Genomic DNA, 18,143 nt, shown 5'->3' with positions numbered 1-18,143 from the left:
CAGATGGAGACCTGAGAACCTCATAAAGCACCTCAGATAGCCACTGGTTTATTCAAAGTGTCCTTCGCAATGTGCTAAACATTGCTGTTTGGAAAAGGATTACGGGAGCTCAAGTACATAAACACTTGGTCCAAGTAGGTATCCTTAACTTCTATTCTTAAAGAATATAAAAAATCCCTAATTTAAAGTGACTCAACAATGCCCAGACTGTACCATTAAACCAACATCATAACGGAGAAAATTATCCTCCAAGGCAATTTCATACTTTTAATAAAAGAATTCAAAAGCTGGGTTAGCTTCAAAATGTAAACGATGCCCCTTGCATTTATTTAATTATTTTCATGCACACTTGGTAGATTTTGCAGTTGTTTTTGTGAACAAGAAAGGGCCTTTTAATAGAAATGAGAATGTTTGTATGCTTTTTCATGGGTGTTAATGACATCGGAGGAGGAAGAGGAGGTGGTGAAGGTGAATAATGGCCTTAAAACAGTGATGATGGATCAAAAACAAATTTCTCATTCATTAAGCCAGCTGGCAAGCAGCTCAAGTAGACAATGGTAAATGTTGTCCAGTTGTGGTGAGGTGTTTGGTTTTAGCCTTTTACATTTTGCTACAATTTGGAAAGTAGCCAGCATATTAACAACTGCTGAGAGGTTATCAACTTATTCTCTGTTGTCCTTTAAGCTTTATTAAGGAACTGGGCTCAGCTAATCACATTGTTAACATCATGACAGGTATGAACCTCACTCATCAGCCATGATACTCTTATGTCTTATTATATAGGTGTAGTGGATCATTATTGTCACATGTACATAATATTATATTTACTGCAAGGGTTCTGTGCAGTATCTACACAAGTTTCCATACACTTGGGGTGAATTCTTAAATTCTTTAAAATTCACTTTATACTCCACTCCACAGATTTTATACTAACAAATGAGAAAGCTGGCATATCGTTTAAGACGTTTACTTTGTGCAGGGGTAAAGTAACTTTTTTCCAACAAGGTTCACAGACTTCCACGAATCTGGTTCATCTTTGGGATCAATTTCCAAACTACCTGATAGTTCCACATTCATCTGTACAAACAATAATACACAAGTATAAACACCTTGGGCATACACAGTCATCATATCACTCAAGAAGGAGATGCATTCTGTCTCCTAGAGAAGAACGGCAGTTTGGTGTGAAAAGTGCAAATCAATCCCAGAACAACAGAAAAGAACCTTGCGGACATGCTGGAAGAAACAGGTAGACAAATATCTCAATCCACAGTAAAACCAATCTTATCTCGACATGACCTGAAAGGCCGTTCATCAAAGAAGAAGCCACTGCATCAAAGCCGCGATAAAAGACAGACAGGGAGACAAAGATCTTACCTTCTGGAGAAATGTCCTCTAGTCTGATGAATCCAAGGATGAACTGTTTAGCCATAATGACCATCATTATGTTTGGAGGAAAAAGGGCGAGGCTTGCAAGCCAAACACCACCATCCCAAGCATCAAGCATGGCGGTGGGAGCATCATGTTGTAGGAGTGCTATGATGCAGGGGGGACCTCAGATGGCATCATAAGGAATGAAAATGACTGAGATGTACTGCAGCAACATCTCAAAGAGCTCAGTGAGGAAGTTGAAGCTCAGTCACAAATGCTCTTTCCAAATGAACAATGACCCCAAGCAGACCTCCAAAGTTGTGATAAAATGTTTTAATGACAACAAGGTCAAGGTCAAGGTATTGGACACCAGCTCTGCTTGTAGAAATGGGCCAACATTCCAGCAACTTATTGTAAGAAGTTTGTGGAAGGCGGCCTAAAATGTTTGGCTCAAGTTAAACAATTTAAAGGCAATGCTACCAAATATCACAAAGTTGCGACCTACTGGAACAGTGATATGGTCAATAAAAAGTGAAATACTCGGAGGTCTGTGAACATTGTTGGAAAACAATTACTTTTGCTCTGCATGTGTTAAATGATATTGCAAATTTATAGTTTGATAGTATAAAATCTGTGAAGGGGTGATAAAGTGAGTTTTAAAGAATTCAGCCTAAGTGTATGTACATTTCTGACTTCAACTGTACATTTTCTATAGTAATAAGTCTTTTTGCAGCTCATACATGGTGATGGTAATTAACAGAACATCAAGGTAGGCCTGGAAGTTGCTTTTGATAAATTGTGCTGATAAAAAAAATAAACAGAGGGCACAATTAGTTATATTATTCCACTTTCAGTAGATTTCCCACTACATATTTTGGTATGTTTGTGAAGATTGCTAGTGGTAGAAAACTGTTTGCCACATTCAGAACAGTGATACGGCTTTTCTCCAGTATGACTTCTTCCATGGACACGGAGACCACCAGTGGTCGTGAACCGTTTGCCACACTCAGAACAGCTGTATGGCTTTTCTCCAGTGTGGATTCTTGTGTGAATCTGAAGATGGCTACTGCGTGAAAATTGTTTCCCACATTCAGAACAGCAGTACGGCTTCTCTCCAGTGTGAATTCTGGAATGAATCTGAAGTTGACTACTGATGGCAAATCGCTTGCCACATTCAGTACAGCTGTATGGCTTCTCACCAGTGTGAATCCTTGTGTGGGTCTGAAGATGGGTCAGTTGTAAGAATCGTTTACCACATTCAGAACAGGAATATGGCTTTTCTCCGGTGTGAATTCTTGTATGTGTTCGAAGATGGCTACTGCGAAAGAATCGTTTGCCACACTCAGAACAGCAGTATGGCTTCTCTCCAGTGTGAGCGCGTGTGTGTATTTGAAGGCGACTATTGGTGGAGTATCGCTTCCCACATTCAGAACAACAATACGGTTTCTCCCCAGTGTGAATTTTTGTGTGAGTCTGAAGATGGCCCATTTGCAAAAATCGCCGGCCACATTCAGAGCAGCAATATGGCTTCTCTCCCGTGTGAATTCTTACGTGAGTTTGAAGTTTACTGTGCTGCAAGAATCGTTTCCCACATTCTGAACAGCAATATGGAGTGTCTCCCGTGTGGATTCCTGTGTGTTTTTGAAGATCACTACTCGTGAAGAAACGCTTGGGGCATTCAGAACAGCAATATGGCTTCTCACCAGTGTGAATTCTTTTGTGTCTCTGAAGATGGCCAATTTGCAGGAATCGTTTACCACATTCAGAACAGGAATATGGCTTCTCTCCAGTGTGAATTTGTTTGTGTTTATGAAAATTACTACTAGTAGAGAACCTTTTCCCACATTCGGGACAGCAATACGGCTTCTCTCCAGTGTGAATTCTTGTATGAATATAAAGATAGCTACTCTTAGAAAATTGTTTCCCACATTCAGGACAGCAATAAGTCTTCTTTTTTGTATTGTATTTTCGTTTAAAATTCTGCCCTTGGCAGACAGATGAAACAGCTGTATTTGTATTGTGCATCTGTTGTTGTCCTGTGGTAATTTCATGTATTCTTGTTAGTTTCACAACAGGCAGAGAATGACCATGCACAGTGTTTGGTGTTGAAATCTCTGATCTAGATGGCAATATCTTCCAATTTTCTTTTTCCTGTGTCTGCTGTGTTCCACACTGATGAGAGGTCTGAGGAAATGAAGATAAGGTACCACTTTCTTGTAAGTCTGGGGAAACAAACAAAATGTACAGATTTTAGTCATCAAAATAGAGAGGTCAAATGAGGAGGAATCATTTAATTCTGAATAGACTCCCTAATGAAATAAACCTTACTTATAACAAAATGGCCAACTCTCATAGTTCATTTAACTTTTTATATTAATTTATAGAATTGTCACCAAGTACAAATTAATTTGTCGTTATTCTTAAAATGCATACTTTTATTTTCATTGTTGCAGGACATGCTGGATGAAGATTCTTAAAACCATTTATTAGTTCAAGAAGTTAAACGGATAAGCAACTCAAGCACAGCTGCCATAGCTAGGAGTATAATTGAATAGCACTTTAGGAAAGCCTCTCCTTTCTTCGAAAATTAGTTATGTCACTTAGTGTCTCCTGGAAGACATTGACTGATTAACCATAACTTACCTGACAACAGTGAGAAATGTGTATTGGGATGACTCCATTTCATAGGAGAGTTAGGCGAGCAAAAACACATTTTCTCTGTTTTTTATTTATAAGAAACATTAAAGAGGACATGGCAGATAACAGAATCCTGTCATTCAAAAGGAATCACAAAGTGATAGAATCAAACATTAGAGGTTTAAAGTTAATTCTCATAACATATATCATAAATTAATACACTATTGTTCAAAAGTTTTAGAACACCTCAGTTTTTCTAGTTTTCTTCAAATTTAATCAGTTGAAATGTGATGAATGGCCTAAAATGGCGAAAAGGTAAGCAGTAAAGAGCCAGAAGTTTAAATGTAAACTTTAAGTTAGCAAAACTGAAAAAAGGAAATATCTGAATATTACAAATGGGCCTCTGTCAGGGAACAACTAACAGGTTACAACCTACAGATGTTCTGCAGCAGTTCAAGTAAATTAAGCCTTGCAAGTTGAAGCAACCAATTTGCCCAAGTGTCCCAACTTCTGTTGATTACTAAAAATCCTCTTGTCTGTCTTAAAGCACAGTTGGAGGAGACTGTGTTACTACACCCTCTGATGTACTACTTGGACAATATTCCAGTGATAATGGCATGTAAAAATGTATTAACAAATGAAATGGGACAGAGCATTATTAACTTTACAGGTATAGGCCTTTCATTTAGAGAAAACTGCAAAAAAAATATGAAAGTGCCAGTGAGCACCGTGGTGTTCTACACAATCCAACGGCAATTGAAAACTGGAAGAAACTCTGATAGGATGAGATCTAGTAGACCCAAAGTCACAACCTAATCAGAAGACAAGTTTCTTAGGGTCACCAACTCGTGTGATAGGAGCCTCACAGGACAACAGCTTTAAGCACAGCTTAATAGTGGTAAAAAAAAAGAAGCAAATCTCTGTTTCTACTGTGAAGAGGAGTCTCTGTGCTGCAGGTTTGACAGGGTGAGTGGCAGGAAGACAGCCATTCCTTAAAGGACAAAATTGGGGCCTTGGAATACCAGCTGTGGACTGGAAGAAAGTCTTATGTACTGATTAATCAAAATTTGAAATCTTTATTTTCATCACACAGGGTGTTTGTATGCCGTCGAGTTGGTGACAGGATGGTTCCTCAGTGTGTGACACCAACTGTCACCAGCTGTCTGGGATTCTTTTTGCTAGAAGGCAGAGTTGGTGACTTGCATTCTGAATCAAAAGGGCTACCACAGTTTAGCTGTTAGATCAGCAAAAATGAGCTACTTTGATGAATCAAAGTTTTGAATAACATTTTGTACACTTAATTATTCCATAACTTATTATTTTTTTTTATTTGCCATTATATATTTGATCTGTGCTTTTATTTCATGAAACATTAAGATATCAAACTGTGTGCATTTCAATATAAACTTAAAAAAACTGAGTTGTTCTAAAATGTTGGACTGGTAGTGTAAATGCTTTATGTAGCATCTGCTTATGAATTAGGTTGAACTATACATCACTCTGAGGTAAAGCTCACTTTTGATACAAAGTTAACATACTCATCCTTACACAAACACATTACCTTTAAGTCACTTATACAAAACAATTTTCAACTTCTAAAAAATGTTCTTGTTGCATTGGATTCCTCAAGGTACCAAAAAAACCAATTCAGGTAAATTACCACTTTTAGTAAGCTGAAGTGGGAGAGACTTTAGTAAAGTGTTGTGGTGGACGCCTCTTCTGTATATGCTCGGGGGAGCAGCCATGGACGGTGAAATACCTCCCCCTGGACACTAGATGGCCGCCCCCTGGGTTGGAGTGGTGCCTCGGTTTCCCGTAGGACTCCATGGGAATTGGAGTTGGGTGCAGCCCTGTTGGGTCCCGCAGGCGCCACCAGGAGGTGCTGCAGCTGGAACTCCTGAGCCCTTGTGGGCAGTTTTTTCACCACACCCAGAAGTGCAGCCGGAACTCGGCAATCAAACATCTGGAGCACTCCTAGGTGAACTATAAAAGGGGCCAGCAGCCACCACTCGAGGAGCCAGAATCGGGAGGAGTGGTGGAGGAAGAAATGAGTGCTTATTTGTGTGTTTTATTTGGTATATTTGTGCTTGGGACTGTGTTGTGCCTGTGAGGATTACAGAGAAGACGTGCCCCACAGGTGAAGAAAAATACGTGTGCATCCGTGTACAGTCTGTGTAGGATTGGGCGCCTATATAGCACCTTTTCACAGTGTGTAATGTAATACTTGTACACAAAATTTTGTTTGCGTAAAGCAAAAACTTTCTCAAATATGTATGTATTACCATTTGAATGTCAAACAGAATTGCGATTATCTCGAAAACTGGTCGTTTTTCGAAAAAATGCAACGAGACAACAATGCTTAAAATGTGGTGCTTTACCATAATAGGATGTGAAATTATCGAATTTTTTATATTTTTGGGGAGAACATTTCAAGTAAAGTACCACTTCCGGTTAGCAGAAATAGCTCAAGAATTGTTAGAAATCTATGTTTTGTACCTAATATTTGTATGTAAAATTTGATTGACCTAAGTGAAAGCATACTCAAGTTATCGTGCTTACATACACACAAGACATAATTCCAAAAATGGTATTTTCGGGATTCATCAAAATATCAAAATCGAATTTTTGGACGATTCCAATGCTTTCCCTATGCTTCGTATACGAGAAAGTAAAAACGCAGAATGGACAAGTACTTTGTCACAATTCTTTACTATAAGCCAACAAAAAAATATAGAAAAACACCCATAACAACATTTTTGCATGCAGAGATTTGCATATTTGGTGATTGAATCTGTTTATATGTATGAACAGACTTTCCACTGATTTTTAGCACACTGGTAAAGCTTTTTTTTTTCAAAATGTATACTGCAAAAGAAATTTCAGCCGGTAATCAAGTGATTTCTGAACATCAAATAAGAGGTACACATTTGGGATGTGGCTCAGCACTTGACCAGGCATGTTGATTTCAGTTTCCTTTCACTCATTTTCTTTTTCCACTGTGCACTTAGTGTGCCTGATGTCAGCTTAATGCACACCCTTAACATGATCTTGAATGCCTACTGAAGGCCCACTATGATGTCATTTGTCAAAAGCAACATCAAATTTCACATCATATTAAAAAAGAGCATCTTGTATGTGCAGCCTTAAGACTCACTTGTAAATAATAGTTTTGGTGACAGTGTGTGCAGATTTGGGGATAAGAAAGTTTTCTTTCTTCTTCTAAAATTTGGACAGCATTTTGACCAACCCACTGTCCTATCTTAATCGTAATTGTTGCTGTTAAGTTATTGCCTTGCAGCAGCGACCTCCTTTGTGTGCTTTTACTCTATGAAAATTCCCAGTGAGGCCACACTAAATCCACTTCATTCACTTAGTTTTCAGGGGAATGCAAAGTAAATATTGCTGGATATATTATTACATTAATTAAAATTGTGTAACTATGTTATTGGTTATAATAATCCTTAAATTTGCAGTTGTAAATTGATAAATGATAAGTTTGCATATTCAAGTTCAAGTACAAAAAAAGACTAAGAGCCTCCCCTCTGATGTATAATCTCAGCCCCCCATCTGACACTTAGCCACCCACCTTCTCCCGAAAGTCTTGAACAAGATGCTTTCTCATTCAACTTCACATCAGACTCCACAGATTCAGACTTGATATGGACAGAGTGATGCTGTGGGGAGCAGTGACTGCTTGACCGGAGGCTTTTTCCAGTTACCTCCTCATCATATGGAAAAACACGCTGAGACTCCGATTTAAGGTTTTCTTCATCCACGCTGTTCACGGTGTTATTTTTCTCCAGCTCAGTTTTATCAGCTGTTGGCTCACAGTCTTCTTGATAGCTTATTGGCATCCATTCACAATCCTCCTCCTCCTCCTTTTTAATACTGGTGCCCTCCTGCACACATTCCCACCCACAGTTCTCTTCCTTAATGTTCACATGTCTTTTCTCCATGTTACTCGTGAACATCTGTTACTGTAAATGGTAACTTCTTTTTATCCTCTGTGGACAGAACAGGAAAAGTATTTATAACTGCACCAAAAAGCACTGAACTCACTTGAATTAACACCTTCAACCTTTGCTCTCAGCTCATTCTTCCATATCTTCCTGTCTTCTACATCTTGTTCTGTTACACCCATCACATCCATAAACCTTCCTCTTTTCCTCTTCCCTGGCAGCTCTATCCTTAACGTACTTTTCCCAATATACCCAGCATCTCTCTTCTGCACATGTCCAAACCTATGCAATCTTGCCCCTCTGTCTCCCAACCATCCAACTTGAGCTGACCCTCTAATGTCCTCATTTCTAATCCTGTCCAGCCTCGTCACACCCAATGCAAATCATAGCATCTTTAACTCTGCCATCTCCAGCTCTGTCTCCTGCTTTCTGCTCAGTGCCACTGTCTCCAACCCATATAACACAGCTGGCCTCACTACCGTCCTGTAGACCTTCCCTTTCATTCTTGCTGATACCCGTCTGTCACAAACTACTCCTGATACTATTCTGAACCCATTCCACCCTGCCTGCACTCTCTTTTTCACCTCTCTTCCACAATCCCCATTACTCTGTACTGTTGATCCCAAGTATTTAAACTCATCCACCTTCGCCAACTCTACTCCCTGCATCCTCACCATTCCACTGACCTCCCTCTCATTTACACTCATGTATTCTGTAACTTCCTTATATCAGCACAAATTTGAATTCTGTTGACTTTAAAATGATACGTTAGATACCCAAAGATGTGCAGACTGAGCACACTTGACTCTGTGAGAGTGGGGGGTCCTGTGAGGCCAGTGGCTGGTCCAACGCCCAATGTTGCCAAGATGAGATCTGGTCACCTAAACATAAAGACGGATTAGAGTAAATGGCTTTAAGAATGTCATGTAATGCCAATTGATTTGTTATACACATTTTCTCCCAAATCATTAAAAACAGAGGACCTCACATTGACTACTGTGGTTCCCCATCTTTTATGCAAACCACACCTTAAAAAATGGATTCATCTGCTCAAGCCAATTTTGCCCCTGTCTGCCTTTAGCACTTTGCCAACAAGCCTCTCATGGAATGCTGCATCAACATTCAAGTAAATGATAGACCATCTGCTCTTCTACAATAAAGTATGCATTTGACTGTTTGAAATCACACTTGTAAAGCATTAATTTTAAAAACAAGATGATTTCATTCATTTTCCTTTAATACAAGTTAAGTTAATCACATTATAGCTACTAGGCACAGCCCAGGTAATCTTATTTATAGATTCATGGGCTCATTATTGTCCCTCATAAAGCACACAGGGGTTGCAATGCTTAAATCAAGAAGACGACGACCCATGAAAAGAAATGCCATCAATAGAAAGGTCACCAGGCAGGAAGAAACCTCTTCTGTCAACTTCTGTGAACAAATCTGCCCATCTGAAGTTAGCCAGAGACCACCAAGAAAAGTTTGAAGAGATATGCAAGTTTGGACAGGCAAATCCAAAATTGACCTATCTGGGTAAAACAAGAGTGAAAATATTTAACAAAGAGCTAACTAACACAGTCCACTGCCAACAATACCTTATATTAATAAACATGGGGTTGGAGTGTTCATGTAGGGGATGTTCCTCTATCCATGAGAACCTTCATATTATTGATGGAAAAGTGAAGTCTTTAAAATGTCAAGGAATTTGGCACAACAAGAGGGCAAATATTTATCAAAGAGTTAACACAGTCCACGACCAGTAATACCTTATATTAAGTATGGGGTTGGTATTGTCCTTGTAGGGGCTGCTCTCTTACTCTGGCCCTGGGAACCTTCATATTATTGATGGAAACATGAACATCTTCAAATTATCAAGGAATTCTTGAGAAGAATGTCAGACCATCAGTGTGAGAACTCGAGATGGACAAACAGCGGACGTGATAACAAGACGAGGACACTACAAACTCAAGTAAATCCACTACAGTATGTAATAGGAAGACCAGGTTCAGTGTCTTGGAATGGCCAAGCCAAAGCCCTGATCCAACACCTACTGAAATGCTATGGCAGGGCCTAGAGGTGCTGTTTAAGCAGGACCCCCTTCAAACCTCAGAGAGCTAGAGTAGACTTTTGTGATGAAGAGTGAGCAAAGAATAGAGACATCAGAGACTGGCAATTTGTGATAGAATGCATCTGTGTGAAGTTACTGCTGCTAAAGGAAGCAACACAAGTCATTGAGAAAAAAGGCTTTATTTAATTCTGCACATGACAATATCTACTGATTTACTAAACACAACTATCTATCTCTTTACACATGGGAAGTCTTTATTTAGGATACTTATTTTACATATTCATTAATATTAATATTCATACAGACAGTTATCAGCAAGAGTGAAATGGAAGGTCTACAGGACGATAGTGAGACCAGCTATTTTATATGGAGACGGTGGCACTGACCAAAAAACAGAGTTAAAGATGTTAAGATTTGCACTGGGTGTGACGAGGAGGGACAGGAAATGAAATGAGGACATTAGAGGGTCAGCTCAGGTTGGACGGTTGGGAGACAAAGTCAGAGAGGCGAGATTGCGTTGGTTTGGACATGTGCAGAGGAGAGATGCTGGGTATATTGGGAAAAAGATTCTAAGGATAGAGGTGCTAGGCAAGAGGAAAAGAGGAAGGCCTAAGAGAAGGTTTATGGATGTGGTGAGAGAGGACATGCAGGTGATGGGTGTAACAGAACAAGATGAAGAGGACAGAAAGATATGGAAAAAGATGATCTGATATGGCAGCCCCTAACAGGAGCAGCTAAAAGACAAAGAAGATATTAAGGCTGCAACTAACAGCGCTTAGATGTTGGTTAGTTGGCTGGTAGTGCTGGGAGGTATATCGGTTCATACCGAAAACCGTTTTTTATTTTTGTTATGATATGGATTTTTCTTATACCACAACACCGGTTTAAATAGCCTAAACAACGTTCGGAACGTGGCGCAGCCGGAAACTGTTTAAGGGGGGACCTTTTTCACTGCTACATCGCTAAACACACATGCAACCGAGTGCATGCGTTAGTGGAGGTACTGAGCGGTGAAAATGGACAGAGAACATTCCGAAACTGAAACTGTAGCAGACGATAAAGTTAATCACGACGACAAAGAAGAACTTTTGCCGAAAAAAGGAGCCGTGTCTGTTGTCTGGAGATACTTTGGTTTTAAAAGGTCGGATGTGGACCAAACAATTATTTACTGCAAATGCTGTTGAGCTAAAGTTGTCGCCGGACGCAGCAACACGAGCAATTTGCTGCACCACCTTAGCCGCAAGCATGCTTTGGAGTACCATGAATGTATGGAACTAAGATTGACGCACTCCACGTCCTCAGGTAAAAATGAAAAAGCTAGAGAACACTCGAGTCAGACGTCACCTGTAGACACGTTTGCGAGAGGTACTGCCTATGACAAAAAAAAAACCAAGCACTGGATCAAGATAACCAACGCCATTACAATCCATATAGCTAACGTGTCAGTGGACAGAGATTCTTAACATTAACAGAAAGTGTAGTTGGTTTACAAAAAATATTTACTATTTATTCCTTTTCTAAGACATGTTCAGTGCAATACAACTTTCGACAACCACCTCTGGATGTTTGACTAAGTCTAAATGCCTCTTTGGATGGTTGAAAATATGTTGTCAAAATTATAGTTTAAGCTGTTTGCAAAATGTGTTCAATAAAAAGGTTCTATATTTTGACTGCAACTGTCATACAATGTGATTCCTTCTCTTCATTAGTGCCACCCCCTTGAAAATCATCACTTTATGTGGCCATGCAAACCTGTATTAATACTTGTGTGCATATTAAAATGTTTTTTTGTACAATGTACAACTCTCATGATGGCGGAATAGGTTATTCTTAGCCAGTCTACTGCAGTAATTGCAGTGGGAAATGTGGTTAACATCCACTCATGCATGGGGAAAAAATACCGTTGAATACCGTGAAACCGGGATAATTTAGAAAAATACCGTGATATAGAATTTTGGTCATACCGCCCAGCACTATTGGCTGGTTATTATTTTGATTAACCTGGGGGTTTTAAAATTCAAAGCCTGTGCAGAAGTGCAAGCATTTTATTCCAAAATAGAAGAGCTTTATTCTTTGCATAGTGCACTTTTTCCATTAGATTACAAATATGCCTTCAAACTACATTTTGAAGAAGATTTTACATATTCATTAAGATGTCAGGTTCTAAAATAATGACCAACATTACCTGCAGTGTGTGTGCATATATCTCCTCATCTGTTCCCTGCTAGGCACACTCCTCCTCACACAGATTAAAAAATCTCCATTTCAAACCTGCAAACAGAAATGAATGCATGTGAACAAAATGTAGAGTCAAGGTTTGGCATAACAAGTTGAAAACCCAACAACATTTGAACATTGGATCAGTTACCCGGTGGGATATTTTATTAATACTCGTTTCTATTACGATTATATGAAATGCAGTCAGATGATAACAACAACAAAAAATGTGACTCATCCCAAAGGATGCCCAAGACTGTAGAGACTTGAGGACAACATTTTAAGGGGCCAGAGGAAACCTGAAAAACAGGCTGCTAAAGCAATGACAATAATGATGACGTTTCACTATTAAGATACTATCTTTCAAAATTGTTAAAGAGATGTGTCTTTAGGAATTGCTAAACTAGCAGAAGGTCAATTATGTACTTTACTTCACGAGCCCACTGTAGGCTTCAAGACCTGAACGTCTCCTACATCTTAGTGGCCTCACCAGTGTAAAACAAAAAGTCAACTCTGTTATTACATAACTGAAGCTGTGTGTTTTGGTAAGCTGGGAATTCCTTTTTGTAAAAGAGTACACATGAAATGTTTTCCTTAAAATGATGTTAAATCACATCAGTGTGATTTCCTAACCACCTCTTTACACTTCTCATACACAGAACAAAACTATACTGCATACTCATTAGCTTTTATTAATCTTTCACCCACATCACCATTAGATATATTCAATCACTATATAAAGCATATTGGGTTACAGAAAGAGTAGCATTGAGCCCCCAAGTGCAGATCCCAGCCATTATTTAGTTATTTTCCTTCAGACCTCTTTTTCTTTGTTTTTACCTTATTCTTTTTTTAATTAGCATTGCCAAATTTTTCTTTATTGATCTTGTAAAGCACTTTGAGCTATATCATTTGTATGAAAATATGCTATATAAATAAATATTATTATCTGTACAGCTTGGGCCAAACGGAATCCTATTATGCCATCCATCTACAACCTGCAAAAGAAACCTTGTATTCAATTGAGACATCCAGAACTCAATGCACAGCAACTATGAAGCATAGTCAAGAGAGGTGATCTGCCAGGCTAAGGCAATGGATGTTGATGAATAGTGGCAGCTGTGAGTCTGTGCGCATTAAAACAAAACTAGGAGTCAAAAAGGTTATCAAGTGAGCTCTGAACAAAGTCACCAGGGAATGAAGCAGACACTCGGTCCTGTACAACAAAGTGGAAAAGGCTTGAGCCCTGAGCCTTCATAAGTCACATAAAGTAAAACTCCTCAAAACAGCAAGCCCTGGGCCTTCTTGCTGTTCTGTGCAACCTAATGAACAAACATATAGATGAATCCATGAATGGGACAGTCGGGTCCGGGCGCCCAAAGGTCGGAAGAGGGGTTACTCCTAAAAACCAATTGAGTTTTGGAAGATGAACCCAGTTGTACTTGTAAGGATTTTGGACCACCCTGAAAAGATCTATTTTCTGGCATGAAAGAAGCCTCTGTAAGGTAGGACAACTGTTTCATGAATTAACATTGCATATTTCTAATCTCTACTGAATTTAGACGTGGTTATAGAGGTCAGCCTATTTTCATGGTGGGGATAAGATATTAAACAAAGATCATGCTGATCGATATAATTTTATTGCTTTCTTAAAATAAATATTCTCAGGCTCAGAACTCTAAAGAAAAATGTTTAAGCCCGAATGTCTCTCAAGTTAACCTGTTGTGATCCAATATGCAGTGTTAAGCCAGAATAATGCGCAGGACAGTATTCTATTGCCACCTAGTGAATAAAAACATTAAGCTGCAATAAAATCATGAATATGTGTTTTGCCACTCAATGGTAATTCAACAATATTCATGAGTGGGGTGGAGGTCTTCCACCAAAGCACACAATAGCATATAAGCAATAAGCTGTACAGCCAGCTTTAGAATAAGCTGAAACTGAAATAGTAGTTGAAACACGCAATAGTGGTGACGATGGAAACTGATCATCAAACGTTGACTTGGACAGTGAAACTGATGCATACGACACTGTACGACTGAACCACTGTGATATGCCTGATGAATTTGGTCACATGAAGCTTCACCATGGTGCAAATAACAGCGTGACAAGATCAAGGGATCAAGTGGAAGGACAAGAAAGATGTTAGCCCATTATGCACTGTTCATAATGCAGCAAATTCTAACATTCATATCAGGGGAAATGTTGAAGTCACTAAGCCTTGCACTGTGCTAGGCTACAATGCCACAATGAGCTGTGACAGTTATGCAGATCAGGCGTTGACATTCTACCCTGTCATGCACAACCAGCAAAAAAAGATATAATAAAAATGCTCTTGGACCATTTTGAAGCATGGATTTATTAACTTTACCTAGAATAATTAATACATGTATAATAAATAAATATACATTTTCCATGTTTCCTCTTACACAATGAAAAAAAAAATAATTGTTTTAAACTTATAGTACACCTTTTAAGTCCTTAAAAACAAAATGTTTAAATATAGTAGTGCCAAATTACCCTATTTGTGTTTACAGTGAAAAGTACTGATAAAACTGGATAGCGATAGGAAGTAAGGAGACGGAGTTGCGTCCCAGGTGTAGAGTTTGCATGTTCTCCCCGTGCGTGAGTTGGGTTAGGTGGTTTGCTGCTGCAAAATTGACCTGTGTGTGTATGGCTGGCTCAGATGTTTATACTACCCTGGACTAAGTTATAAGTAAGGCTGAAACATCCCTAGACGTATGAGCACCTACGGCTAGCCCGTCCTGATTAAAGCACCGCGGACTTCAGAAAGAAAGGAAACCCGAAATCAACAAGCATCTGTTCAGAATGGCCGCTCCCAACAATTAGGAGCTCAAAGTATACAGCGATTAGACAGTAACGATATGAATCGGAGCGCGATTACCGAAAGATGGACTGACTCGTAGAAATGTCAGATTTGGACCAGTTCACCGATATTCGAGCACCGCTCGTAAGACACAAAAGGAATGCGGAAAGCCGTCAGTTGCCGCTCAGGGTCTCTGACAACAGTGAATTCACTGGGCTGCACCGGTGTGATTTCATTTTTCCTTCCTGTGGTTTGGAACACGAAATACATACCTTTTATCCTTGGAGAAGCCGTTTCTACGGCAAGGCCGCATGAACTGATTAGTGAACGACACCTCCAGCCACTCGGTTTGCTGCGTTCAACGTTCGCGCTGCAAAGACCTGCACGGTTAGCCCGCCTCCCTTTGCGTCGCTCGGGTGACGTCACCATCTGCCGACGCAGTTGCTGTTTTCTGCAATACTTTCTGGCCGACTGGGAATCGCGCTTTAAGTTTCCTTGGTTCCTTCTGGTGGATGGAGGTATACACTTCGTGTATATTTAAATTTCCATTAATGATAAGGACTATACATATCCGGACACTTCAGATATACTGCTTTATTTTCTACTATTTTCATAATTACTTCTTTAAAATGATCAAGCTGATTTTTTTGATGAAATCTAATAAGTACCCTTTGCTTTTATATTTCAATCAATATGAGATAAAACGTTTTGATATGTCAATTACAAAGTTCCAGTATAATAAAAACAATGTTAATCCACTGTTACCTAGTCTATTTATAATAACCTCTAGAATTTATTTAATTTTATTTTTGTATAGCACCCTTAGCCAAGTGCAGGCTTGAAGAACTGTAACAATAATGTTACTATTTATCTGTGACCCTAACCACTGGTTTCAACTGAAGCAAAGCTTTACCTTTCCAACAGTTACCCCATTCTGCCTTGCCATTTGTTTATTTTAATTATACTTCTGACTTCACTTTATTCTCTCTTAAATACACCCTAAGATTCCTCAAATTCAGTCACTCTTTCAGAGACTGTAAGCGTTGGTCGTAAGACACTTCCCGACCTTGCCCGGGTGTTTCAATCCCTAATTGTGAGACCCTCTGCTTGACAGCTCGGCAGTGGTGGCCAAATTACGGCCTATCAACCTCTCATCTCCAGCACACAACTCCTTATGTTTTCTGCCATAACTACAAGGAGGGTCTTTCTACTGTTTCTCCAATCATGAGAGCTTCTCTTTCTTTCTTTCTTTCTTTCTTTCTTTCTTTCTTTCTTTCTTTCTTTCTTTCTTTCTTTCTTTCTTTCTTTCTCACTTTTATAACAGTTTTAATCGTGCCCCCCTAACATTTTTTTGAAATGTAGATGCATATTTTATTTTACCTACTTAACGCGACATTTATCTAACTCTATATTTATTGTTCTAGTATCAGAATGTAGTTTAAGTTAATTTGTTTTGGTTTCAACAGATGTTTTTTTCATATTTTTGATTCTTGTTTTCTTTTTTTCACATCTTCACACCCCCTAGGTTGAGAACCACTACTCTACACCCAACCACAATAGGAACCAACACACTTGTCACCCTTTATCCCTGCACTTCTGGACCAAGTCCTGGTACTTGGTGGCTTTCCTCTTGTGGGCTTCATCACAGCCCTCCTCTCATGGGGCAGTCATTTTAAACAGGATGACTTTTGTCGCATTCTCTGACCAAATGACAATGTCAGATCTTTGGGAACAATCTGGGGGAACTACAGCATCTTTACCAGGTCCGCCAACATCTGCCACCTTTGTGTCTTCTAGAGGATGTAGCTTTTTGCCTTTCTTGTGGAACATGGCCTCTCCCTGAACATGCTAAACTGGATAGATGGTGCTGGTGTCCCATTAGTTCACCGAGGCTTCATTCTCACCTGCTTTGTGAAGTCTGATGGAAGCATTTCACCTTGCTGCCACCTGTATCTCTTGGGTGAGGGCAGTGTTTCATCCTGCCAGCATAAGAGCCAAGGTGCCCGTCTTTCCACACAGCTTGTACAGTGAGTCTTCCCTAAGCCCCCATCTTTCAAGTTTACTGGTGATGGAAAGTTATTCAATACTGACCTTAACTAAAGGTCTAAAGTTGCTTTAATACCCATGTGGGTACAATACAAGGCCTGTTTTTCCATCTATTCAGTACCATATTTTCCTTTAGTGCTGGGATCCATCCAAAATTTCACAATTGCATTATCTGATTAAATCCAATCCAGTACTTCCAAAATCAGCTCCTGTCAATTTGAAAATGTTAATGAGCATAATGAAGATGATAGCACCTGTTAAACTTTCCACCTTTATAAGTTATTTCCTTCACATACCCTTAGGCTAGATGATCTCAGTACTGGAATCTTATATTAGATATTTTATAAGCACAATCTTTATCCAGGATGAAGCTACACTATTGACCCTTCTTAAAGTTTATCTGACTGGTGACTCAGGCAGGGCACTTGGAGCAGAGGACAGGACATCCACGGTAAATCCTTAGGATATAGAGGGTTGGATAATGACTGACTGACTATCTTTAAAATATAACCAACAATTAAATTCTAACATGTCTCTTCTAAGACAGGGTGGGCAGGGTCGGTCCACCAACCCGGTTTCTTAATTAGAAGTCCATTATTGCTGATGAAGCACTTACTGCTCAAGTGACATTCTGGTGCTTCATTTTAGTGGTCTCGCTTGTTATGGTTCCCCACCCTTGATTGTTCATTTCAGTCTTAAACAGCTGCTTTCATTACGTTTGATGGCTCCTTTTTAGCAATAAGATGCAAATGACAAAGGATCCAGCAGTTCTCCATCTAACTTGTTGTGTGGATTCATCATGCACTTTTTGTCTTAATAAAACAGTTTAGAGAAAAATGTGACAGACTGAAAATGATCCATTTTAGGCTTCAAATCATTGGATGATATCCTTGGAAAGGAAAAAAAAAATCGACGATATAAAAACCTAACAATGCAGACTAACTAAGTCATAAAATTAAATAAGGTCTTGGACTGTCAAGGAAGTGGCATTTTTGCCCACATGGATTCCTAG

General features: G+C 39.3%; 1 protein-coding gene and 1 long non-coding RNA gene across 2 annotated transcripts in view; both read right to left on the bottom strand.

Annotated features, from left to right (window-relative positions):
- Positions 1-616: 616 nt before the first annotated feature.
- LOC120534642 (zinc finger protein 850-like) overlaps positions 617-18,143 on the bottom strand; it is a 54,488-nt gene continuing 36,961 nt past the window's right edge. Inside the window, 3 exon segments of the mRNA XM_039762233.1 lie at positions 617-3,593; positions 7,595-7,979; positions 8,769-8,848. Coding sequence (XP_039618167.1) covers positions 2,206-3,593; positions 7,595-7,979; positions 8,769-8,848 — 1,853 coding nt within the window. The 3' untranslated portion in view covers positions 617-2,205.
- On the bottom strand, positions 8,597-15,677 carry LOC120533240. Its single transcript, XR_005634460.1, has 3 exons — positions 15,358-15,677; positions 12,224-12,309; positions 8,597-8,848 (listed from the first exon to the last, which is right to left on the bottom strand). It is a non-coding gene; the product is annotated as an uncharacterized LOC120533240 (long non-coding RNA).

Source organism: Polypterus senegalus, chromosome 8 (genome assembly GCF_016835505.1).
Source record: "Polypterus senegalus isolate Bchr_013 chromosome 8, ASM1683550v1, whole genome shotgun sequence".
Classification (NCBI taxonomy): domain Eukaryota; kingdom Metazoa; phylum Chordata; class Cladistia; order Polypteriformes; family Polypteridae; genus Polypterus; species Polypterus senegalus.
This window is presented reverse-complemented; position numbering and strand designations above follow the sequence as displayed.